The sequence below is a fragment of the Parambassis ranga genome, chromosome 2 (assembly GCF_900634625.1).
Source record: "Parambassis ranga chromosome 2, fParRan2.1, whole genome shotgun sequence".
Lineage (NCBI taxonomy): Eukaryota > Metazoa > Chordata > Actinopteri > Ambassidae > Parambassis > Parambassis ranga.
The window spans coordinates 38,032,857-38,053,353 of NC_041023.1; the positions used below are offsets into that span (position 1 = coordinate 38,032,857).

At 42.5% G+C, this 20,497-nt stretch overlaps 1 protein-coding gene and 1 long non-coding RNA gene across 2 annotated transcripts; one reads left to right on the forward strand and one right to left on the reverse strand.

Annotated features, from left to right (window-relative positions):
- Positions 1–994: 994 nt before the first annotated feature.
- Positions 995–9,827, reverse strand: LOC114453282 (sodium/potassium-transporting ATPase subunit alpha-1). The gene is made up of 23 exons (XM_028433095.1): positions 9,660–9,827; positions 9,239–9,349; positions 7,298–7,357; positions 6,489–6,590; positions 6,261–6,362; positions 6,073–6,186; positions 5,854–5,988; positions 5,496–5,613; positions 5,155–5,423; positions 4,774–5,082; positions 4,496–4,630; positions 4,222–4,414; positions 3,975–4,150; positions 3,764–3,900; positions 3,300–3,450; positions 3,058–3,226; positions 2,828–2,982; positions 2,504–2,627; positions 2,285–2,430; positions 2,066–2,199; positions 1,892–1,993; positions 1,693–1,784; positions 995–1,204 (listed from the first exon to the last, which is right to left on the reverse strand). The coding sequence occupies exons 1-23, from the start codon at positions 9,669–9,671 to the stop codon at positions 1,176–1,178; spliced, it is 3,075 nt and encodes a 1,024-aa protein (XP_028288896.1). The 5' UTR covers positions 9,672–9,827; the 3' UTR covers positions 995–1,175.
- Positions 9,813–19,042, forward strand: LOC114453292 (uncharacterized). Its single transcript, XR_003672430.1, has 4 exons — positions 9,813–9,935; positions 16,182–16,381; positions 16,733–17,436; positions 18,558–19,042. It is a non-coding gene; the product is annotated as an uncharacterized LOC114453292 (long non-coding RNA).
- Positions 19,043–20,497: the final 1,455 nt, after the last annotated feature.

A 20,497-nucleotide genomic window follows, 5' to 3' on the forward strand; every position in this document is an offset into this window, starting at 1 on the left:
ATAGATTTAATTCTCAGATGGACACACAGCAGCAAGCCCTGGCATTGTGCAGGCGAGGGTGTGTGTGTGTGCGCACACTCATGTATACATATATACTGAATTTTTGTGATGCATTCGCATGCATGCATATGAGATAACTCGCGTGTTGCAAGCATCGGTCTATAAATAGCCAAGATTTTATTTAGATGTTGGAGCGAGCGAGAGAGGAAAGAGAGAGAGAGAGAAGGTTCTCAATTGAGTTGCCATAGCAACAGGCACGTTCAGGGGCCCTGCTTGTGAAGGAGGGGTGAAGCCATGATAATGTTCTTGTCTGCTACCTCTTTGTCTCTCAGTGAAAACGCCTACAAAAAATATAATTAATTCTTCAACACAAGCGCCAATATTTGTTGTCCTCCCCTTTCATGTTGACGTCCTCACTATCCCTCCGCTTCATTCCTTTCTCTTCCTCCATCCCGCCATTTTATTCTCTGCAGGCTCTGTCTTACACTAGCACCCTCTGCTGTAAAGGAAATTACCTGTGAAGCTGGAGGGAAGAGGGATCATCCTGCATAATAGCTCGATTGTTTCCCAAGTGTATGTGTGTGTATGTGCAGCCGGCCATCTGTGACAAGGGTGGTACCATGATAGCGTGCCACACACACAAGAAGGGGTTCATAATGACCAGGGTAAACACAAGTAGATAGCGCTAGAGTGGTCTCAGTTAATTTTCACTGAGGGCCTCTTTGCGTTAGCAGTCAACAGAGCAATCCATTGCAAACACAATAGTGGCAGACTGGCTCTTGAGATAATGGGCGCACACACACACACACACACATAGTTGACATGCTGGGTAAAGATAAAATGGGATTAAAACGGTTTAAATCCTGATAAAACTGACATGATTAGTCTATTAAAAGATTAATCAATCAACACTAGATTTTGATTGGTGATGGGGGATTTATCACTATTCACTGATTTCCTCATTTTAAAAAGAATGGCACATGCAACCTCTGTGTAAAAGTTACAGAAATGTTTTTTATTGTGCATTACATATACATCAATATTAATTTATCCATGCTTTTTTATGTGTGTTCCTTTCTTTCTTTGGCTCTAGCATCTTCAAAACTTCATCCAACAAATATGTAACATGGCAGAAAATAATGATGAAACACACTCCCACCGTGACTGGTGTGGACTCAGTAGTAGGTCTCCAGCTCCACCCAACCTAGAAACCGAAGGAGAGACCGAATTAGGGACAAACATTTGTTAAAAATAAGCTTCTAATAATAAATATTAGCCTCCTTGAGATTCAAACACGTTATTCACCATGGCTGGGCAGTGTAATGTTCACTGATCTGTACTGTGGGGCTCAGATGTAGCACACACACACACACACACACACACACACACAGCTGCGTCCGAGCCAGCCCTGCATACAGGTTCTGCTTAGCATCGTGGGTGGAATGAGGCATTAACAACGACAGGGTTGGGGGTTCACATCCCATAGGGGGGGCTCTACTATCTGCCACAGTTCACTGGTCTGTGTGAAGAAGCAAAAATAGACACCTGCGGTCCATCTTTTGCACTGCACACCAGTATGTCATGACTAAGATCAACCTTTCCATTTAGTGGAAAGGCCAATAACGCAAGTTAGCAAGTAGAAAATCAGTCAATAAATTGAATATAATATAATAAAGATGAAGCTATTCTTACCGCCTGGGTAGCGTCTGAGGATGTATCTTCTTACTTCATCATAGAGGAAGATAATCAAGGAATAGGGGAAGGCGCAGAACCACCAGCTTGGCCTGTGGGTTCGGATGAACAGACGGAATTACAACAGGAATGTGGCACAGCACAATAATGAGTAACACTTGAGTTTTATGCTATTATGGCTGTTAGTCATGAAACTTACTTGAGAGGGTACATTCTGAGGGCGACATCCATGCCCGGGCAGTAGGAGAGGAAGGCAGCGAGTGCAGTTTCTTCAAACAGTCCGAAGATCAAGACACGGTTCCTGTGGAAACAAATTCAGTCAGAACAATGTTTCATTCAAAGATGTGTTGTGTGCGCCTCTATGTGCACATACTTCAAAATTCCCTGCTGCACGATGGAGTTCTTCCTGGTCTTGCAGATGATCAGATCGGCCCACTGCACGATCACGATGCTAGTGAAGAACGCTGTGTGACAGGTGAACTCTACGATCTTTCTGCGCTCATATGTCTGGTGGGAAAGAAAATTTTCTATTTAAAGTCAAAGCAAACTGACATTTTTTTGGCACTGTTTTGAGACTGGTGATATCACTGACCCACTGTTGTCCGTAGCTGTCTTCCAGGTCATTTACATATTTGTCGTCCCAGAACACTCTGATTCCTAGCAGGTCCATGGGGAGAAAACCATTCTCAGCCAGGATCACAAAATAAGTGAAGAACCCAGCTATGGCCTGCATCATGCCTAATACAAGAAGAAGAGTCAACATACGATTCTAAAACATCAAATAATAATGCACAACCTCAATGTAACTTACCGATTTGTCCATAAGCCATGCTGATGAGCCTCTCGTTTACCAGTTTGTCAGATTGGGGGTTTCTGGGCTGTCTTTTCATGATGTCGCTCTCAGCTGCTTCGTAAGCCAGGGAAATGGCTGGGACCTGGAAGGAAATAAAAATCACTACTTTACTTTCAGGCTCTCATCATTGTCATTTTAGGAGCTAGCTTTACATGCTATACCTTAGTTTGTACAGCAGTCTAAGCTATCTTCCATCATGCCATATGATAATACATGTACATGTACATGTTAGTCTTTGTTTTAAGGGCAAAAAAATGCAGTCAGTGCCATCAAAGAGCTCACCATGTCAGTTCCCAGGTCAATACAGAGGATGGTGACTGTTCCCAGAGGCAGAGGGATGTTGGCGATGATGAAGAGGAGGAAGGGTGAGATCTCAGGGATGTTGCTGGTCAGTGTGTAGGCGATGGACTTCTTCAGGTTGTCAAAGATCAAACGGCCTAAAGCAAACAGTTAAAGCTGTAGTCTTCGTTCCATATTAACACAGAGATAGGTGGATATAGCACAGGTCTTACCTTCTTCCACTCCTGTGACGATGGAGGCAAAGTTGTCGTCCAACAGGATCATGTCGGCAGCCTGCTTGGAGACATCAGATCCAGCGATACCCATAGCGACGCCAATGTCGGCCTTCTTCAGAGCAGGAGAGTCGTTCACACCATCACCTGTAACGGCCACGATGGCACCCTGAAGAGAGACGTCGTGTCAGGATGTTCAAATGTGACATCACTTACTTTAATCCCAATCCGTGTGAACTCACCTGTCTCTGGCAGCCTTCTACGATGATCAGTTTCTGCTGTGGGGAGGTTCTGGCGAACACAATCTCAGTGTGGTGCCTAAGGATGTCGTCCAGTTGCTCTGGGGTCATCTCTTTCAGCTCGCCACCGTGCACGACACAGGCCTTGGCATCCCTGAGAAATAACACAGACGGCAGCGTTAGGACAATCCCAAAAAAACAAAACCGCAGAGAAAATGAATGGACGCTGACACACTTATGTGTGTGTGCTGCAAACACACACTCTAAACTTGCTGATGAAGGAACAGTTAAGCCCAGAGACACAACTAGATTTATTCGTCTGCATTGAATTAATGGTAAAAGCTTTTTTGGCTGGGTAGATTTCAGAGCCTTGTTAGCCAGCAGTGATTTAATTTTGCACTTATTAGTGCTGATATTAAGCAAAAGGAGAAAGAGGCTGCAGCAAGTTGGAAAAAAAGAGTGCTAACCTGGGGTTGACCTCTGAAACTGGAACATTGAGGCGTGCAGCGATATCTTCAACAGTCTCGTTGCCTTCGGAGATGATACCCACACCCTTAGCAATAGCCTTGGCTGTGATTGGATGGTCACCAGTCACCATGATGACCTGAGAGAGGACTAATTTAGTCAGAAAAATGCCTAAAGATGTAGTTGAAGAGGTCACTTGAAGATGCTGCACACCTTGATTCCAGCACTCCTGCATTTGCCCACAGCGTCGGGCACAGCAGCACGAGGAGGATCAATCATGGACATGAGGCCAATGAAGCACAGGTTCTCAGTGGGAAAGTTCACCTCCTCAGTATCAAAGGCAAAGCCTTGTGGGAACTGATCGTCAGGCAGGTTGAAGTGGCAGAAACCTGAAAACAAAGGGATGTTAACCAAGAACTTTCTAATCAAAGATGTGGCTAAAAATTTAGTTAAGTTGTACCCAGCACTCTCTCTCCTAGTCCTCCCAGCTCCACGTAGGCGTTCTGGAAAGCGTCTTTCATCTCGTCATCCAGAGGCTGCTCCTTGCCCTGGATCATGATGGTGGAACAGCGGTCCAAAATTCTCTCTGGGGCTCCCTTCATCACCAAGAGGTGCTTGCTTTCACCTGCGTTTGAGTTCTTATGGATGGAGAGCTGAGGAGAAGACAGGCTAGTTATAAATGCTGTTTTTTTAGCTGGCCAATAGGAGGCATTAACCACTACTGAGTACTCTACCTGGTATTTGTTGGTGGAATTGAAGGGGATCTCAGCAATCTTGTTATACTTGTCTCTCATGCCAGCAACAGATCCACAGCACAGCTCGATACACTTCAGCAAGGCTGCTTCAGAGGCGTCACCGGCCACATTTCTCTGGATTTAGCATAAAGATTAGGAATTGAGATCATAGTAGGGGCATTATTTGAAATGAAAACAATTTGTCTGAAAAGCCTTCAGTTGGATTAATGATTTTGTAGTGCAGCCTGCCTCACATGGAATGTGAATATATTACAAACCTTCAGGATTGGCACATTGCTCTGCTCAGCTAAGAAGACGGCACGGTTGCAGAGTCCAGCGACTCTTGAAAGAGAAGCCCAGGTGGGGGAGCTTCTATCAAAAGCGGTGCCACTCTGGTTCTCGGTTGTGTCAGCCTCATGGATCATGTTGTCGAACCACATGTGGGCTACAGTCATCCTGTTCTGGGTCAGGGTGCCGGTTTTGTCTGAGCAGATGGTGGAGGTGGAGCCCAGGGTCTCCACGGCTTCCAGGTTCTTCACCAAGCAGTTCTTCTTGGCCATACGCTTGGCGGTCAGGGTCAGACACACCTAAAGACAGAACTGTTATTCACAACCACACAACCTTCATCAATGAAATCTATCAAAGACGCCACAACTCACAGTGACAGTAGCCAGGAGACCCTCTGGCACGTTGGCGACGATGATACCAATGAGGAAGATGACGGCCTCCAGCCACCCGTAGCCAAGGATGAGGGAGAGGATGAAGAAAGTAACACCCAGGAAGACAGCCACACCAGTGATGATGTGAATGAAGTGCTCGATCTCAATGGCAATTGGAGTCTTGCCTCCCTCCAGACTGGAAGCCAGGGTGGCGATACGACCCATGACAGTGCGATCTCCAGTGTTGATGACGATTCCTCTAGCGGTTCCTAAATAAAGATTTGATATTTAGTGATGCTCAGTGTTTTATTTTTGAGTCAAGCACTATCTGTGTTCTGTACCTTCAACACAGTTGGTGGAAAAGAATGCAATGTTCCTGGTTTCCAATGGGTTGTCATTGGAGAAGTCTGGAGAACGAGTCTGAGGCTCTGATTCACCGGTCAGAGAGGAGTTGTCCACCTGAAATGGTAAGAAATTTCATTTAACATTTATAGAAATTCAGAGAAAATTCATAATTATGTGAGACTTTAAAATGTATCACTAATCTCACAATAGATTTTAATATTTTTCAAGGAATACATGACTAAAGAACATTCATTTTTTCCCTCATGGATTTTTTATTTATTTAAGACTAATCTCACACACAATCTACTTTTTCTGGTGAATGCTACATTGGATTAAAATATCTAAGGTATGGACCTTGCAGCCTTGAGCAGAGACAACTCTCAGATCAGCGGGGATCCTGTCTCCACCTTTGACTTCCACCAGATCTCCAACCACCACCTCCTCAGCGTTGATGTTCTTCTTCTCGCCATCACGGATGACCAGGGCTTGCTATAAAGAACATATATACTTTTAACCATCCTGAACATGTCAAAGGAACATGTTTTGCTTTCATTACAGTCAGGACAGCCTCACCTGTGGGACCAGGTTCTTGAAGGACTCCATGATCTTTGAGCTCTTGGCCTCTTGGTAATAGGAGAAGCAACCAGTGATGATGACGACAGCAGAAAGCACAACACCGAGGTACAACTGCAGAAAGAGAGAAGAGACTGTGAGCTGGTATATCTTTTTAGATACTAATTAATAGTTGTGGACTCTCATACGTTATCATTGGCAGGTTCATCTTCTGAGGCAGCCTGGATACTGTAAGCAAGGAAGCACAGGACAGCACCGATCCACAGCAGCATTGAGAAACCACCAAACAGCTGCAGGTACAATGAAATAACTTTAGACTTGTTTCACTGGCGGCAAAGGCTGAATTTACATTTCTAAGATTTGAATATTCAAAATCATTCAATGAAAATGTGTGTGTATTTTAAGTCTGCTTTTACCTGCTTGCAGAATTTGACCCATTCAGGTGTGGTAGGTGGAGGTGTGAGGGCGTTGGGGCCATCTCTGGCCAGGATCTCTTTTGCTCTGGAGGAGGAAAGACCCTAAAAAGGAACAAAGAACAAAGAAATTGTATTATGTAAACAGGTACACTGCTATTACCATGAAAAGATGGCAGGTTTGTGAGAGGAAAACACAACAAACCACAACCATGGGAAAAGAGATCTCTCTAATCCCACAATTACAGCTTCCTCTATCAGACGCTGAAAGGATGTCTGCACTTAAGAGTACATGCTTTTACTTTGAAGTATAGAAATGGAGAGAGCGACTGAAGGTCTTTTAGAAGGAGCATTTTTCCATGTTGGTAAGGTCAATAAGACAAGAGTTCCTGCATGAATGAAGCCTTTGTTTTGGGGCAAACTCAGACAGATCAGATTTCAGCTGATAATCAGCATCAGTCGAGCATTTGTCCACTGGGGAGGCTATATCAAAATGTGTAACAGGATTCTGTGTCTCTCTGTGAACACCATGAAACATGAAGAGAAACTATTGTGTTTGTGTAGCAGCAGCGGTTCCTACATTCAGTGTAATTTAAAGGGCCAGTTTTCCTTTTTTTTATTTAGTTATTTCATACTACCATGTGACACAATAGAGTAGTGTAAACGATTCTGTGTAGGATAGTGAACATATGTTTTGCTCTGGGACACAATAATAATCACTCATATTGAAGTGCTTTGACCTCTGTCTTCACTGTCAGATATTCAGTAGCCCTTATGCACATACACACACAGAAACAAACCAACTTGCTCACCCTGTTTAGGTCGGTTCCATATTTCCTGTGAAGCTCATCCAAGGTTAACTTGTGATCATCCTATGGAGAGAGAAAGAGAAGGGGATTGAGAGACATTGCGTAAAAAAACAAATCCCTGTCATTTTAAAACCACAGATATTATCTCCTTTGAGGATTAAAAAAAAAGAGAGAGAGAGCCCCGTCATGTCCTCACAGGGAACATAAAGATGACAAGGCAAAATCAGGATTATGGATGCATGGATACAGTGATTGAAAAGTTGCAGCCAAACATGAGGGCTAAGCCATGATTACATACTGAATGAACTCATCCCAACAGTCAGTTTGCTGCGAGCAAAAACCATCCTGCAGAATCAATGTCACCCAACTGACATACTCATGTTTGCTCCATGTGTGTGAGACATTTTGTTCCACTCTTTCAGACACCTAGCAATAATAGTCAAGATCACAGAGCAGAGCGGACCCATTCATGTGCCTACACTGAATGTGAAAGTGAATGAATAGACATTTTCTTGAATGATCTGCATGTATATCTGCCTCTATTTTATGCACAAAGTGCTGAAATCTGACACAAAAAATGAGAAAGATGGGAGCAATACTTTGAATTTGGAATTCATCAACCTGTCCTGTCACATTTACACTCAGCTCTTTAGATTCAGTCGTGTGTAATTGGTCAGTTCTACCTGGCCCACCCCCACCGTACTGCATTATAATGAGCCAGCAAAGAGTTCCATAGCAAATGTGCCATGGATAATATGCTATCACATGGCCTCAAACTGCTGCTGCTTTTTTTAGCTGTTAGTCAAGAGGGTCTGTGAGGACATTTCTTCATACTCAGGGCTCCAAAAACATCCACGTTTTGATTCACAAATTCTATATTTATTATTTTTTGTTAAACTTGGTCACAATTTTAGCACAATGCCGGCTGCTTTACATTGATATGGAAATGCTTCCCATGGTCTTTAGCTGGACTTTGGCACCTTAGTTAATTGTATGATGGTGCCATAATCATTAACTCCCTAGATACCAGCCTACACTCTTACTACTGCTGTGCTATTATTATTTAACCACAATATGAAATCTGCGGATTACACATCCAACACACTTAAAGGACAGGCAGTAAATGAAGAGAGGGGAGGACACGGTGGGTTGGCCATACGGTTACTATGGCATTGAGACGTCCTTCAAGCGGCGGAAGGACTTTGAGATGTAGTTATGGAGGACAATAATCATTAATATGTCACCAAAATTTTACTACTTAATGACGACCTGCTAGGTGATACTGGGCTTGATTCTTAGAAAACAAGAAGAAATAATCAGAAAACGTGGCACTTCTGTAGAAACTGAGACTTTATAAATAAGCTCAATGGTGCTTTGAGAAGAACAGACGCCGCCTTGTGAGCTGACCTTGTCAAGGGCACCATCCTGTTAAAGGCACCTTTGTCCAAAACAGTCGTCTCCTTCTCAATTACACCTTTATTAAATTCACAGTGCACCGTTTAAATTTAGAGAGTAGATTTGGTGCGGTGAAATCATGCACTATCCCTTTACTATGAGGCCCCGCCTGACCTTGGAAAGTGACCTCAGCGAGACTCAGATTGACAAAGCGCTGACATCAGTGGAAATCAGGCAACTTTACCTCCTGATCTATCGACAGCAGGATGTTTCAAACACAAACCTTTACAACTTGTGAGAGTGAAAGGAGGCACAATAATGTTTGCTGTTTCTGGAAAAGGGATTACTTCAAGATAAGCATGACTTAGATGTTAATTACAACTGGGAACTCCTTAATAACATGTAACAGGGGTGTAGGTAGCAATCTTTATGAAATGTAGGGTCAGACAGCTACATCTCATGTGACTCTTCAAGCAGGGGAGGTTTGACTGTGTCATTACTGTGACCAAAGGTAGGGCTTGAAGAAGACTGACACCAGGAATCACTCACCAGGTCCACTTCTTTTTTCAGATCATCCATGTTCTTCTTATCTTTCCCCTTCTTGCCTTTTTTATGCCCGCCATCTGACGTAGCTGCCAGTTTGTACTCCTCTTTCCCTCTCTGTATAGAAGAAAGTGAGAGAAAATGAGCCTGTGAACAACACGTGCAAGGACACTTCTTCCTTCTCTGTAGCACATGTAAGAGTGTTGCTGTAAAAACATGCGGTTAAACTTGTGTTAATCGTTTCTGGAAGGAAGAAGCTGCGGTAACATGTATTACTGTACTGTTTGAAAAACAAAAATCTACACTCTCACAAAACTAAGGCACCACAAAGTATGTAAGCTGTCAACTTGTGACCAACAAAAGTAAAAACACAACATTAGCCTCTTACAAACAAGGCCAAAACCTGTGACAAAGTTTCAATACTTACTCCCAGCCCCATGGTTGCACTGCAAGTCTGAGACCAGTCAATCCAATTCTCTTTTAAATTGATACTTCTCCGCCTTCTCTCTCTCACACACACACACACACTCTCTCTCTCTCTCTCTCCCTCTCTCTCCCTCTCAGCTGTGTGTCTTCCGCACTCCCCAGAGCAGAGAAGATAGACGGCTCCACATTTGCACACCTTTATACCCACAACCGTTGGCCCACCTGCAGCAGAGGAGGAGGGTGTGGGTGGAGCTTGTTGGGAGATGAAACTGGACAGGTGAGTAGCAAAGCTGAGGTGGGGGCGGAGGTGGTGGTGAAGGTGGTTAAAGGAAGAGAAAGGGGGAGGGGGGTGAAAACTTGCTCAACTTCCCTGTTCTTTCTCGTCTTCCACTTTTTTTCTGTCACCTTAAATTCTATTTGTTTTTCTTTCCTATAACCCACGGCGGCTTTCAGAGTGACGGAGAATCCCTGTGTTTACTGTCTGTGTGTTCACAGTTTACAGTACAAACAGGAACAAACTGCAGTTGAAGAGTGAATGAGAGATAAAGCTAGAAAGTCCAGTTCTGGAGTTTTATAGCAAAGACTCAAAAGGTGAGTTTTTTTCCTGTGAGAAGCAAAGGTGGAATGCACAGGGAGTCTTTGGCGTGCCCTCTCTGTCTAAGGTCAACATGCCCTACAAAAAAAAAAAAGCACAGCTCAGAAATTCTTGTTCCCTTCATCTTAACCAGAGGATTAATATACAGAATGTCCTAAGAAAAAACACCCATGTCTGTGCTGAGAAATGGGCACAATAACACATTTAATAGGAACCAAAGGGGCTCCTGTGGTTAGCCGAGCAATAACAGAGAGGGTTTAAATGAATGATTAAGCAACAGAACTGCGTCCTTGAAAAGACCATCAGGCTTGACTTTCTGGACTACCTTTTGAAAGCACAATGTCATCAGAGATCTAAGGACACCAACAAGTGCACTTCCTGTTCATTGAAACTTGCAGGGAGGATAGCGGACTGTCCTTGGCTGGTCGGCTGGTGGGGGTTGTTTGTAGTAAACTGTTTGTAGTCACTCGACTATGCAGGGAGGAGGAGGAGGAGGAGGAGGTGGAGAGTGCTGTGATGTAAAAATGTGGAGACGGAATGATAGTTCAGAAATGCAGTATTTTCCCCTTTTTGTGGTGCTGCAAAGCATTAGCTAACTAACAACACATGCCCCATGGCACATCAGTCTACAGATGTGTGTGTGCATGCTTCTCATGACCATGCCTCCTCTTCCAACATCATGTTACACACTTTACAGGATTTGTACTTCTTCATGCTTTAAGACCTCCCATGCAGAAATAAGGCATTGATACACACCAACAATAGTGACTGACTCTGTAATTAAAGGAGTATAGGCCCCTGTTTAGCCTAAAACACTGCTCTGCTATACATAAACAGCTTGGGAGTTGAAGACGTGAAACATGGCCTTTGGGATGCAGTAAGCACAGGGGGGTCAGATCCATATTATGAGGGGAAACATTAGCAGCAGCCATGTTGTTGCTGGTCAGAATCTGGCTTTTGTCTTCCCTGACCCTGAAGTAACCATGACACATGCTTGCATTAAAGTGCTAGTTTAGGTGTAAAAATGCACACTAAAACGCACACACATGAAACGGCAGGTCCAAATGTCTATATAAAGCTGCACTGTCAATGTTTCACTACAGAGCAGTCGCAGTCGCACTTTGGACTGAGTGTGACGTCGAGGCATTTAAAATGTTTAATAATCAAACCGAATGCACTGATTGAGAGCACAACTTCAATTCAGACAAATGAGTCAAACGGCAATAAGCCGTCTTTAGGTGGACATTTAGATGTGTTTAGGTCGCAGGGCCTCCACAGACAAAGATCTATTGTTTCTCAGAGCAGAAATCACAAGATTCCAACCTGTGACTTGTTTACTGCAATCAGAAATTGCACCTAATTACTTATGTTCCTGCTCTGGAAACACTTTATTTAATGTGTTACCATTAAACACTTTTACATCTGATGGGAAAGAAGAAGTAAGTAACCACAGACATGACTCAAATCCAATCCACAACATGATGAGAACAGTATGTTTCTTAGCCCACAGAGCTTCCAGCATGCATCACAACTGCTTGGAAATATCGACCTGAACCTCCCAAATTTTAAAGCCAGTAGAGGTCCGGAATTCCTAAAACTTCACACAACTGTTTGAAATTCCCAGCTTAGGTGCTTGCCTCTACCTTGGAAATCTGTAAAAGGAAGCCTCTTATTGGATGGACAATAATAATTGTGCACACAGATTGTTAAAAAATTGCCACTTTCAGAGAATATCTGTGTCAAAGCATGACATCCTGCTTCTTTAACGTTCGTCAAAACCACAGATAAAAGTGAGGAGCTGGAGCTGATCAAAGACACGGAAATTCGGCAACGAGGTGAAGTCAGATAAATCAGTGAGAGAAGATGATCAGAGGAACGAAAGTCTGGAAATGTGTGAATTGTGGGCTTATGTAGAAGCAACTGTATCTTGCACTAATTAAGGCTCACAACAACCAGGTCAGAGAGACACAACAGAGGCAAGCGAGCCAGCCTATTTATAGGTTTGCCCGAAACCTGCTCTCCCAACCAGCTTCTGACAACGCACGCAGCAGCATCACAAGTGGTGGTGGTTTGATGGTTCAGCTGCTCCAACATCAGTGGACAGTAAATTGGATTTGGATCTCTGTCGACTTCAACCCATGTGATGATGACGAGTATTGAGTAATCTCTGAGAGATCTATGCATGGCTCATTCAGACCACACAGACACACACTCTAATCTGGCTTGGGGATTAACGACTGCAATTAGAGAAATGAGAAGGGGAGATGAAGGGAGAACGAGTGATGTGTTTATTCAGATTGTATTCTTTGATTGTTGAGGTCACAGACAAAATGGGCCCAAAATGGGAAGTTTTTATTTTTAGAATTCATCTCTGTGCTCATCTCAATCTTGATATTGGACCGTGTTGTGTATATAACAAGGAACAGACTATTTTTACTCAAATTCCAGAGCAGGGTGTCACTTTTCACAACTTTTATTTTGCAGCAATGTAGAAGTACAACAGCACAGAGAACCAGTGAGGGGATAAAGAAGGAATGAGTCAGTGTAGGCACTGCCGGCCTGGCTGATCCAAAACCCTGGCAAAAGCAACAAAGAGCCACTGTTCTCGCTCTGTCTCTCACGCACTCATAATGCAGTGTGTAAAACCCCACTTTGCTGACAGACCCAACACACACAAACAACAGAATGTGACTTACTGGAAGCTTATAGATGAAATGCTCATATTGAAATGAAATATATAAATAAATCTCAGCTTTTAGGATTATCTATTGACACATAATGGAACAAGTGCAAAGTGTTGCAGGTGCATTTTTCAGCTTGTTAACACCAGGAAAAATCATGTAAACCAACATTTTTAACAAAAACATGTTAAGCTAAAGGACAGATTTCATCAACCAGGATCAAGATCTGCAAAAAAAAGGCTGGCTCCAAAATAAAACCAACAACATGCATTTTTATCCATCCATCCAGACTGCCAGGTGTGTATATCAGACAGAGAACACCAAAAAACATGACTTGAGTAGAAGTATAAGTTTTCTTTAAGCAGCATACTCAAGTAGAAGTATTCAATATATTTCTTGTACTTAAGTATTAAAAGTAGTCTGTTTTAAAATGTACTCAAGTATTTAAAGTAAAAGCATGAGTATTACCTTTTAATATGTTATGTAGTTAATAAAGAAAGCAATCTTTTGTCAATATAGATCAGTGGTTCTGTCGTTGCAGCAAACCTAAGAGGCAGGGCGGGTGCAAACAACCCCATGTTGTGAGGCAGCTTGATCATCCAATGGCAAGCCAGCTCCACCAAACCTGCTCGAAATCATCTGTAGAGCCATACTGCTCTGGCAGTGAGACTGTAATTGTAATGGAGGCACTGCTCCAATGTGTCACTGGGTGGGGGTTTTGTCACTTGTTTCATGACAGTGTGTCGACCAGAACACAACTTAAGGGTACACTATGACAAAGAGGACACAGGGATGGATTCCCAGTCTTTTTACTTATGTAGATGGAGGGAGTGGTGGAATTAGTTTAGTTTAACCTAAACAAATTCCTAGAAGTAATAAAAGTTACTACAGTCAAATGGCCACCAGGCTCTGTGGTGTCAAAATAACATTTCTCCCTTTTGCACAAAGCTCTAATATTAATAAAAGAACAACAAACATATCAGTAACAAACTGTTCCCAAGCTGTACTGGGAATACAATCTCACATGCACCATGCACTTCTTATTACTAAATTATCCATCTATCCTCTAATATTTATCACTATTGAATTAACATGATTTAACAATATAGCATAAACAAGCATATCGAGAGACTATAGGAGCACAAAGGATGGAGAGGAACAATCTAACTGAGGCATCTGTGTCATTGAACAACAACACAAACACTTGTGGGTCAGCAACACACTCTACTGAGAAACATCCACCTTCTCTCAGTTTCTGCCTCAGTTGCAGGCACTTATGTACTCATTAGGCCTCTGTAGCTGCACAGAAGTGTCACCAAGTAACAAGTATTCAACTCATCCAAAATATGTAGTGAAAAAATAAGACTTCAGTAAAGTACAGATCGGGCCTTTTACAGTAGTGAAGTAGTGTTACTTGGTTACTTTAAATCTCTGATAATAGGTGAATCAATACTGAAAACAGTGTTTTTCCCAGACGCGGATTCAGCATCTGTCTGGCTGGGAGTCACATTCAGGTCAAACAATCAGTCAGTGAATGTGTTGAAATCAAATATTGCACATTATGTGCTCCTGATAAGACGTTGCCTAATTGTGTTATGAAATTGTTATCCTGCTTCAAGAAGCAATATTTTTAAAAAGTCCACAGCTGAGTGCTGAAGTGAGCTACTTTACACTGCAGTGTGTCATTACGACTTTCCATTATTGTAAACAAGCTGCTACTTACTCATTTTGGTTGCATCTATCAAAACAAAAGGGCATATAATTTGATGCCTTAAACCCAAGGTTATGTTTATGCCAGCTGAAGCAGCTATAGAATTACAGAATGAACTGTAAGTTAAATAAACTGGAAACAAAACACATTTAGAAATGCAACATAACGTATCAATGAATCACTTCATTCCTGTCGGCCTTCCTGTGCTGTGCATGCAGTGTCTTTGAGTCAGTGAGTCAGGGACAGTGTGGCAGTGTGTGCTGAGTTTTCAAAATAAAAGCCCTGCTGGGAACTGCCATTCAAAGCTGACTAAAGCTGCTTTCCCTGAAAGAGAGCAGCAGCAGGATCTCTACTGACTAACTAGGTCAAAGTTCAAAATAAACAGTGACTTCTCAGAATGGCAGACAGCATATTTAATAGCAAGTTGAAGTGAAGTTGGATGTCAGTCATTTTTTTTTAAAAAAAGTGTTCCTTTTATTTACATATAAATAAAAATCTGCCACATTTATCCTTTTGCCTAACACATCTCTGTGTTTCAACGTAGATATAAATATAGTTTTTAATTTAGTTTCCGCTGTGCTCTTTAGCTGTTAGCATAGCTATCAGAGGAAGCAAGAATCGCCATGGAAACAGAGCAGGAAAAACCTTCAAATGCATTTCTCAATTGCTGCTAGCTAGATTAGCTTAGCTCGTGTCCCACATGAAAAGCCATGGGCACACCAATCATCAAAAGGATGAAGTGTGTGATTCCTTTCACTGTCAAACATTTCTCACTGGAGTTTTAAGTCCACACTGTCCACACATATTCTATCTTGCCACATTTTTACTGGAGCTATTTAATATTACAGGTGTAATGTTCCTCATTGGGGCATCGTAGAAAACTTAAACTGCTTGTAAAAAGTAAAACTACAATGTTGTGACTTCTTTTTTTGCTTTTTGACATTGCCTTCTAATCTCTAAAAAAGGACAAGAACATGTCGGGAGAAGCTTGGAGCAGAGGAGTGAAAGTTGAGGGAGGAGTCTTACAGATAGGAAGAGGAGGAGACTCCTCACATGATTCCTGTGGCATGTCTGCTTGTCCTTGGAAAGGACACCTGCATGTATCTCACAACAACCGCTTCCTTTGTTTGACTGTCCTGTTTTTTTCTACATCCCTATCTCAAACTTTCTTTCTGTCTTTTTTGTGCACCTTATTTGCTTGAAACACACACACTTACAGCCCCTGTGCACTTTTTCCCATATTGCACACACACACACACCTGTAAACTCCCCCACTCTTCCTCTACATTACCATAATCTTGCCGTCACACACATACCCACGCACCCCCGACAAATTCCTTTGCTGACTCCTCCTCCTCTGTGAAGACTTTCCCCTGGGGCCCACACAACCTTCCCGCATGGAAAACTACCAGTGTGCACACAAAGACACACAGATCTGTGCTAACAGTGGACAGCACTATAATGTGGAGACAGAGAGACACAATGAAAAGGAGGTGGGTGATGGTGATGATAAAATTTCCAAACTCTTCCCACCAGACTCACACGTGACCACTTCAGTATTTACACTCATCATGAAAGGCCACCTGATGGTGAACAGACTCCCTTCTTTCATCATACAAGCTGGGGGGAGAGAGAGAGAGAGAGAGAGAGCGAGAGAGAGAGAGGGAGTGAGTCCCGGCCAAAGCAACACCACCTCCCCATGGACTGATCCTCCCTGAAATAACTCTTGCTTGAAGGTACTTTGCTATGTTAATTATACATTTCCATACGCAGAATGCCAGCTTAACCAACCAGCTTAAAGGTATACAGCAGAGTTGAAAATATAGCATCTGCAGTTACTGTGTAGGTCTACAATGCCAAATCATTAAGTTTAGCACGGTCCAGGTCGGTTCCTGCAGTCGGAATACAACCAAAGGAACCTCGCTGACCCTTTTCATCCTTTCCATCTCTTCTTCCTTAGTTTTTCTAATTTTTATATTGCTAGTTTTCCTGGTTTTGTCGGGTCTCCACCTTTGAGCTGGGTTTTCTTATTTTGAAAGTGTGTTTGTGTTTTTATATTGAAGTTTCTAATCCCCATCTTGTTTCAGGTGCCTTGTATTCCTCTCCTCATCTGTTCCCTTCTCCTGTTTAATTACCTGCCCAGCCCTAACACTCCCCCCACTACTCGCCACATCGTCTTGTGTGTTTCTTTTCTTTTTTCGAGTTCCGAGTTCCTTGTGTATGACGTTACCTATTTTTTGGATTGTTTGCCTTTGCCTAGCCCTATTTGTACTTTTGCCTGTGAGATAGATTACTTGGTTTTTGGACACAGCGGACGTTACCGATTCTGATTTTTGCCTAGGCCTTTGTACTGTGGCCTGGTTGGACTGCCTTTTTGTGTCCTAAACCCTTTTGTATTAAACTTTAGATTATTCTTACCAACCGAATCTTGTCCTGCATCTCCACCATTGACAGTAAAAACTATGGACAGAGGAAAATGGGAAATGACTCGCTTCTGGAGCCAGCCCCCAGTGGTTGCGGCATGAACTACAAGTTTTGACACTTCCGCATGGGCTTCAAGTTTGCCACTTGATCTCCACACATTTTTGACAGGTTTTCAGTCCTAGTACTATGTGTGGAGTTCTGGCTATAGTTCCTTCAGTTACACCAAAAGTTCCTGCCTGTGAGTTCCTGCAATGGAATATGGCCAGTTATGTCATTCTCATACCAACAACAATTTTCCAAGGATTTTTCCAATGACTTCAACTATTCTAATATGATGCAAGGCAACAGTTTTCTCCGGCGGAAAAACGTGAGTTATCATTTGTTTACACTAAACATACATTCAGCTTTTAGCGTATGTGGGTACATATTCACTCAACTATTTACCCAGAGAGACTCAGCAAAATTTACCACAATAGGATGGAAATGTTTAGATTTAATATCAGACAATAACAGATGTTTGTATTATTTATCTAACTATATTTAGATTTAATTCTGTTGTCTTAAAGGATTGTTCCGGCTGTATGTTTTATGCCATGTAGCGTAACATCCAGATGTGCAGACATGTGGCACTTTGAGCTGCAGCTTAAGTATTAGTCCAGTTTTCACTGTGCAAAATACATATACGCTACATCATCCCCCCATCCTCCCGTTATGATTAAATACAGCAGCACATCGTTCTGCATACTACTGTAGCTGTGAAAATGTTCTCCACTGCAACAGTTTTATTCACAAGAGCCCTATTTAGCCAAAAAAGACATCATAGTGAGAAAACACACACTCTGACAGTTGGTCTCCCAGCATGTGTCAACAAAGAAGCAGCGCAAATAAGGACAGCTTACTCATGTACAGTGGCACACACTCAATGTTTATCTGAGTGTGTTCTCTCTCTGCACATTACAATGCATCCTCCAATCCAGATTAGTGACACACACACACACACACACACACACACACACACAAATGTCCTCATCTTCCCTACGTAGACTTTTCTGGTGATCAAACTACACAAAAAAATATGATTTCCATAAGTATGATCTCCCATGCAGGGACATTCTGACTTAGGCCAGTGTTGCCTAGCAACAAGGTCGCATGCATGATGCCTGTGTGTGCGTGTGTGAGTTGACTTGACTCAAAAAAAATATTGCGTGTGTGCACAGCTGCAAACTTCAAACGTCTGAGGATGATGTGTGCACTCTTGACACACAATCTGACCTTCGCTTAGGGACATTTTTCTAGAAATGAAAACGGACGAAATGTCCTGACTGAACTTTAAAAAGTGAGAATACAATTATCTCTGGTCGGGTTGTCTTAGGAACATCTGTGTGTTCACTGTCAACTTTTGAAATGAAAAGGAAACCCTTTTTACATATTTATGTAATGTGCATTTTGCAAATCAAGATAACTGTCACTGTATCTGCTTCTCACCAGAATAATCTACACAGAAGAGCAAACCACATTGCTTTGTGCTGCTGTGCACAGCTCTGTCAGCAGTGAGGGTTCACTTTTAAGAAGAAAAGGCTTTCAAGATGGAGATGTTTTCAGGGGACATATCGGACAACATTAACGCTGATTGGATTTGTTGGAGCAGAAACTTCTCCAAATGTAATGAAGAGGAGGAGACGCATTTTCTGGTTAGCAGGCATGTTTAAGCAGTCCACTCATTATGATTCAACCACAAGCTATATTCTGGTCATTTTCACTCCTGTCGCATTTTTCAAACCACTGTTGGCTCTTAGTTTACTGCAAGATAACGTCCCCTATGGAAACAGCACAATCATGAACATTACAACATGTTTTGCACAATATAACACAGTTAAAATTGTCATGACCTGGTGTTTAGTTCTGGTTTTGTTTCCTTGTTTTGGGTTTTCTGTTTATCCTGTGTCCTGTTATCTTTGTTAGGTTGTTGTTCTGTCCCCTGGGTTTCTGTTTTTGTGATGTTGTCTTGTGCTTCCTGTTTTATTTTGATAGCCTTGTCATCCTTGTGCATTGTCTTGTGTTTTACTTCCTGTGTTTTCCCTTCTTGTGTGATCACCTGCCCTACTGTGTGCCACCTGTGCCTCGTTGTCTTCCCTGGTCCCTTTGCATATAGTCTGTGTCTTCCCCTCTGTCATTGCTAGTTCGTCTCGTCCGGTGAAGGGTTTGTTTCTGCCCATGTCTCGTCCATGCCATGCCATGCCATGCCATGCCATGCCATGCCATGCCATGCCATGCCATGCCTTGTTCCTCGCCTACCATGTACTTCTGCCTGACCTCGGGGTGCTCCAGCTAGTAGCCTTGTTCATGCTATGTTTTTTGTTCTTGCCTTTTTACGCCATGTGCCTGTTTTCCTTAATCTTGTTCTGCCACGCAAAGTGTGATTTTTAGTTAGTTATTTTGTACTTTTCTATTTGACCACGTTGAGTGAGATTTTTGGTTTTTGTATTGTTTTGCCCTCCTGGCTTTGAATAAAGGAGCTTTTGTTAATCTTAACCGCTCCATGCCTCTGCATTTGTGTCCTTCCCCTGATGAACCCTGACAAAAATGTCATAAATCCTTCAAAACACAAAGCATAGTGTATTCCCAAAACTGAGACATTTTACCACTTCATTTTAAATCTGATAGCAGCGACACATCTTAAAAAAGTTGGGACAGTGGCAAAAAAAGGCTGAAAAGTAATAAATATATATCAAATGGAGGAGCATCTGACAATTAATATTAATTGGCAACAGGTGAGTAACATGACTGTAACAAAGGAGCATTTGAGAGAGGCAGACACTCTCAGATGTAAAGATAGGCAGAGGTTCACCAATCTGTGACAAACTGTGTCCAAAATGTGTTGCTTTTGGACACTTGGAAGATCCCACCATCTACAGTGCATAATATGATCACAAGATTCAGAGAATCAGGAGGAGAAGGTCAAAGGTCACACCTGGTGGCCCATGATCTTCAGGCCATCGGGCATTAAAAACAGGTATGATTCTCTACTGGACATCACTGCATGGGCTCAGGAAGACTTCCAGAATTCACTGTCTGTGAACACAGTTCACTGTACAATCCACAAATGCAAGTTAAATCCAGAAACGCCAAAGCTCAAGCTAAACGGCTCTGAGGAACAACAGAAAACTGTTCTGGATCAGAATTTCAAAACATTTTTTTGGAAACCATCAATACCGTGTCCTGCAGACCAAAGAGGAGAGGGAACATCCAGCTTGTTATCAGCGGACAGTTCAAAGGCCTGCATGTCTGATGGTATGTGGTTTCATTAGTGCCTTTGGTGTGGGCAGCTGACACATCTGGAAAGGTACCATCAATGCTGAACAGTACATAGAGAGAAGGTTTAGAGCAACATATGCTCCCATCCAGACTTATATCTGCATATCAAATAC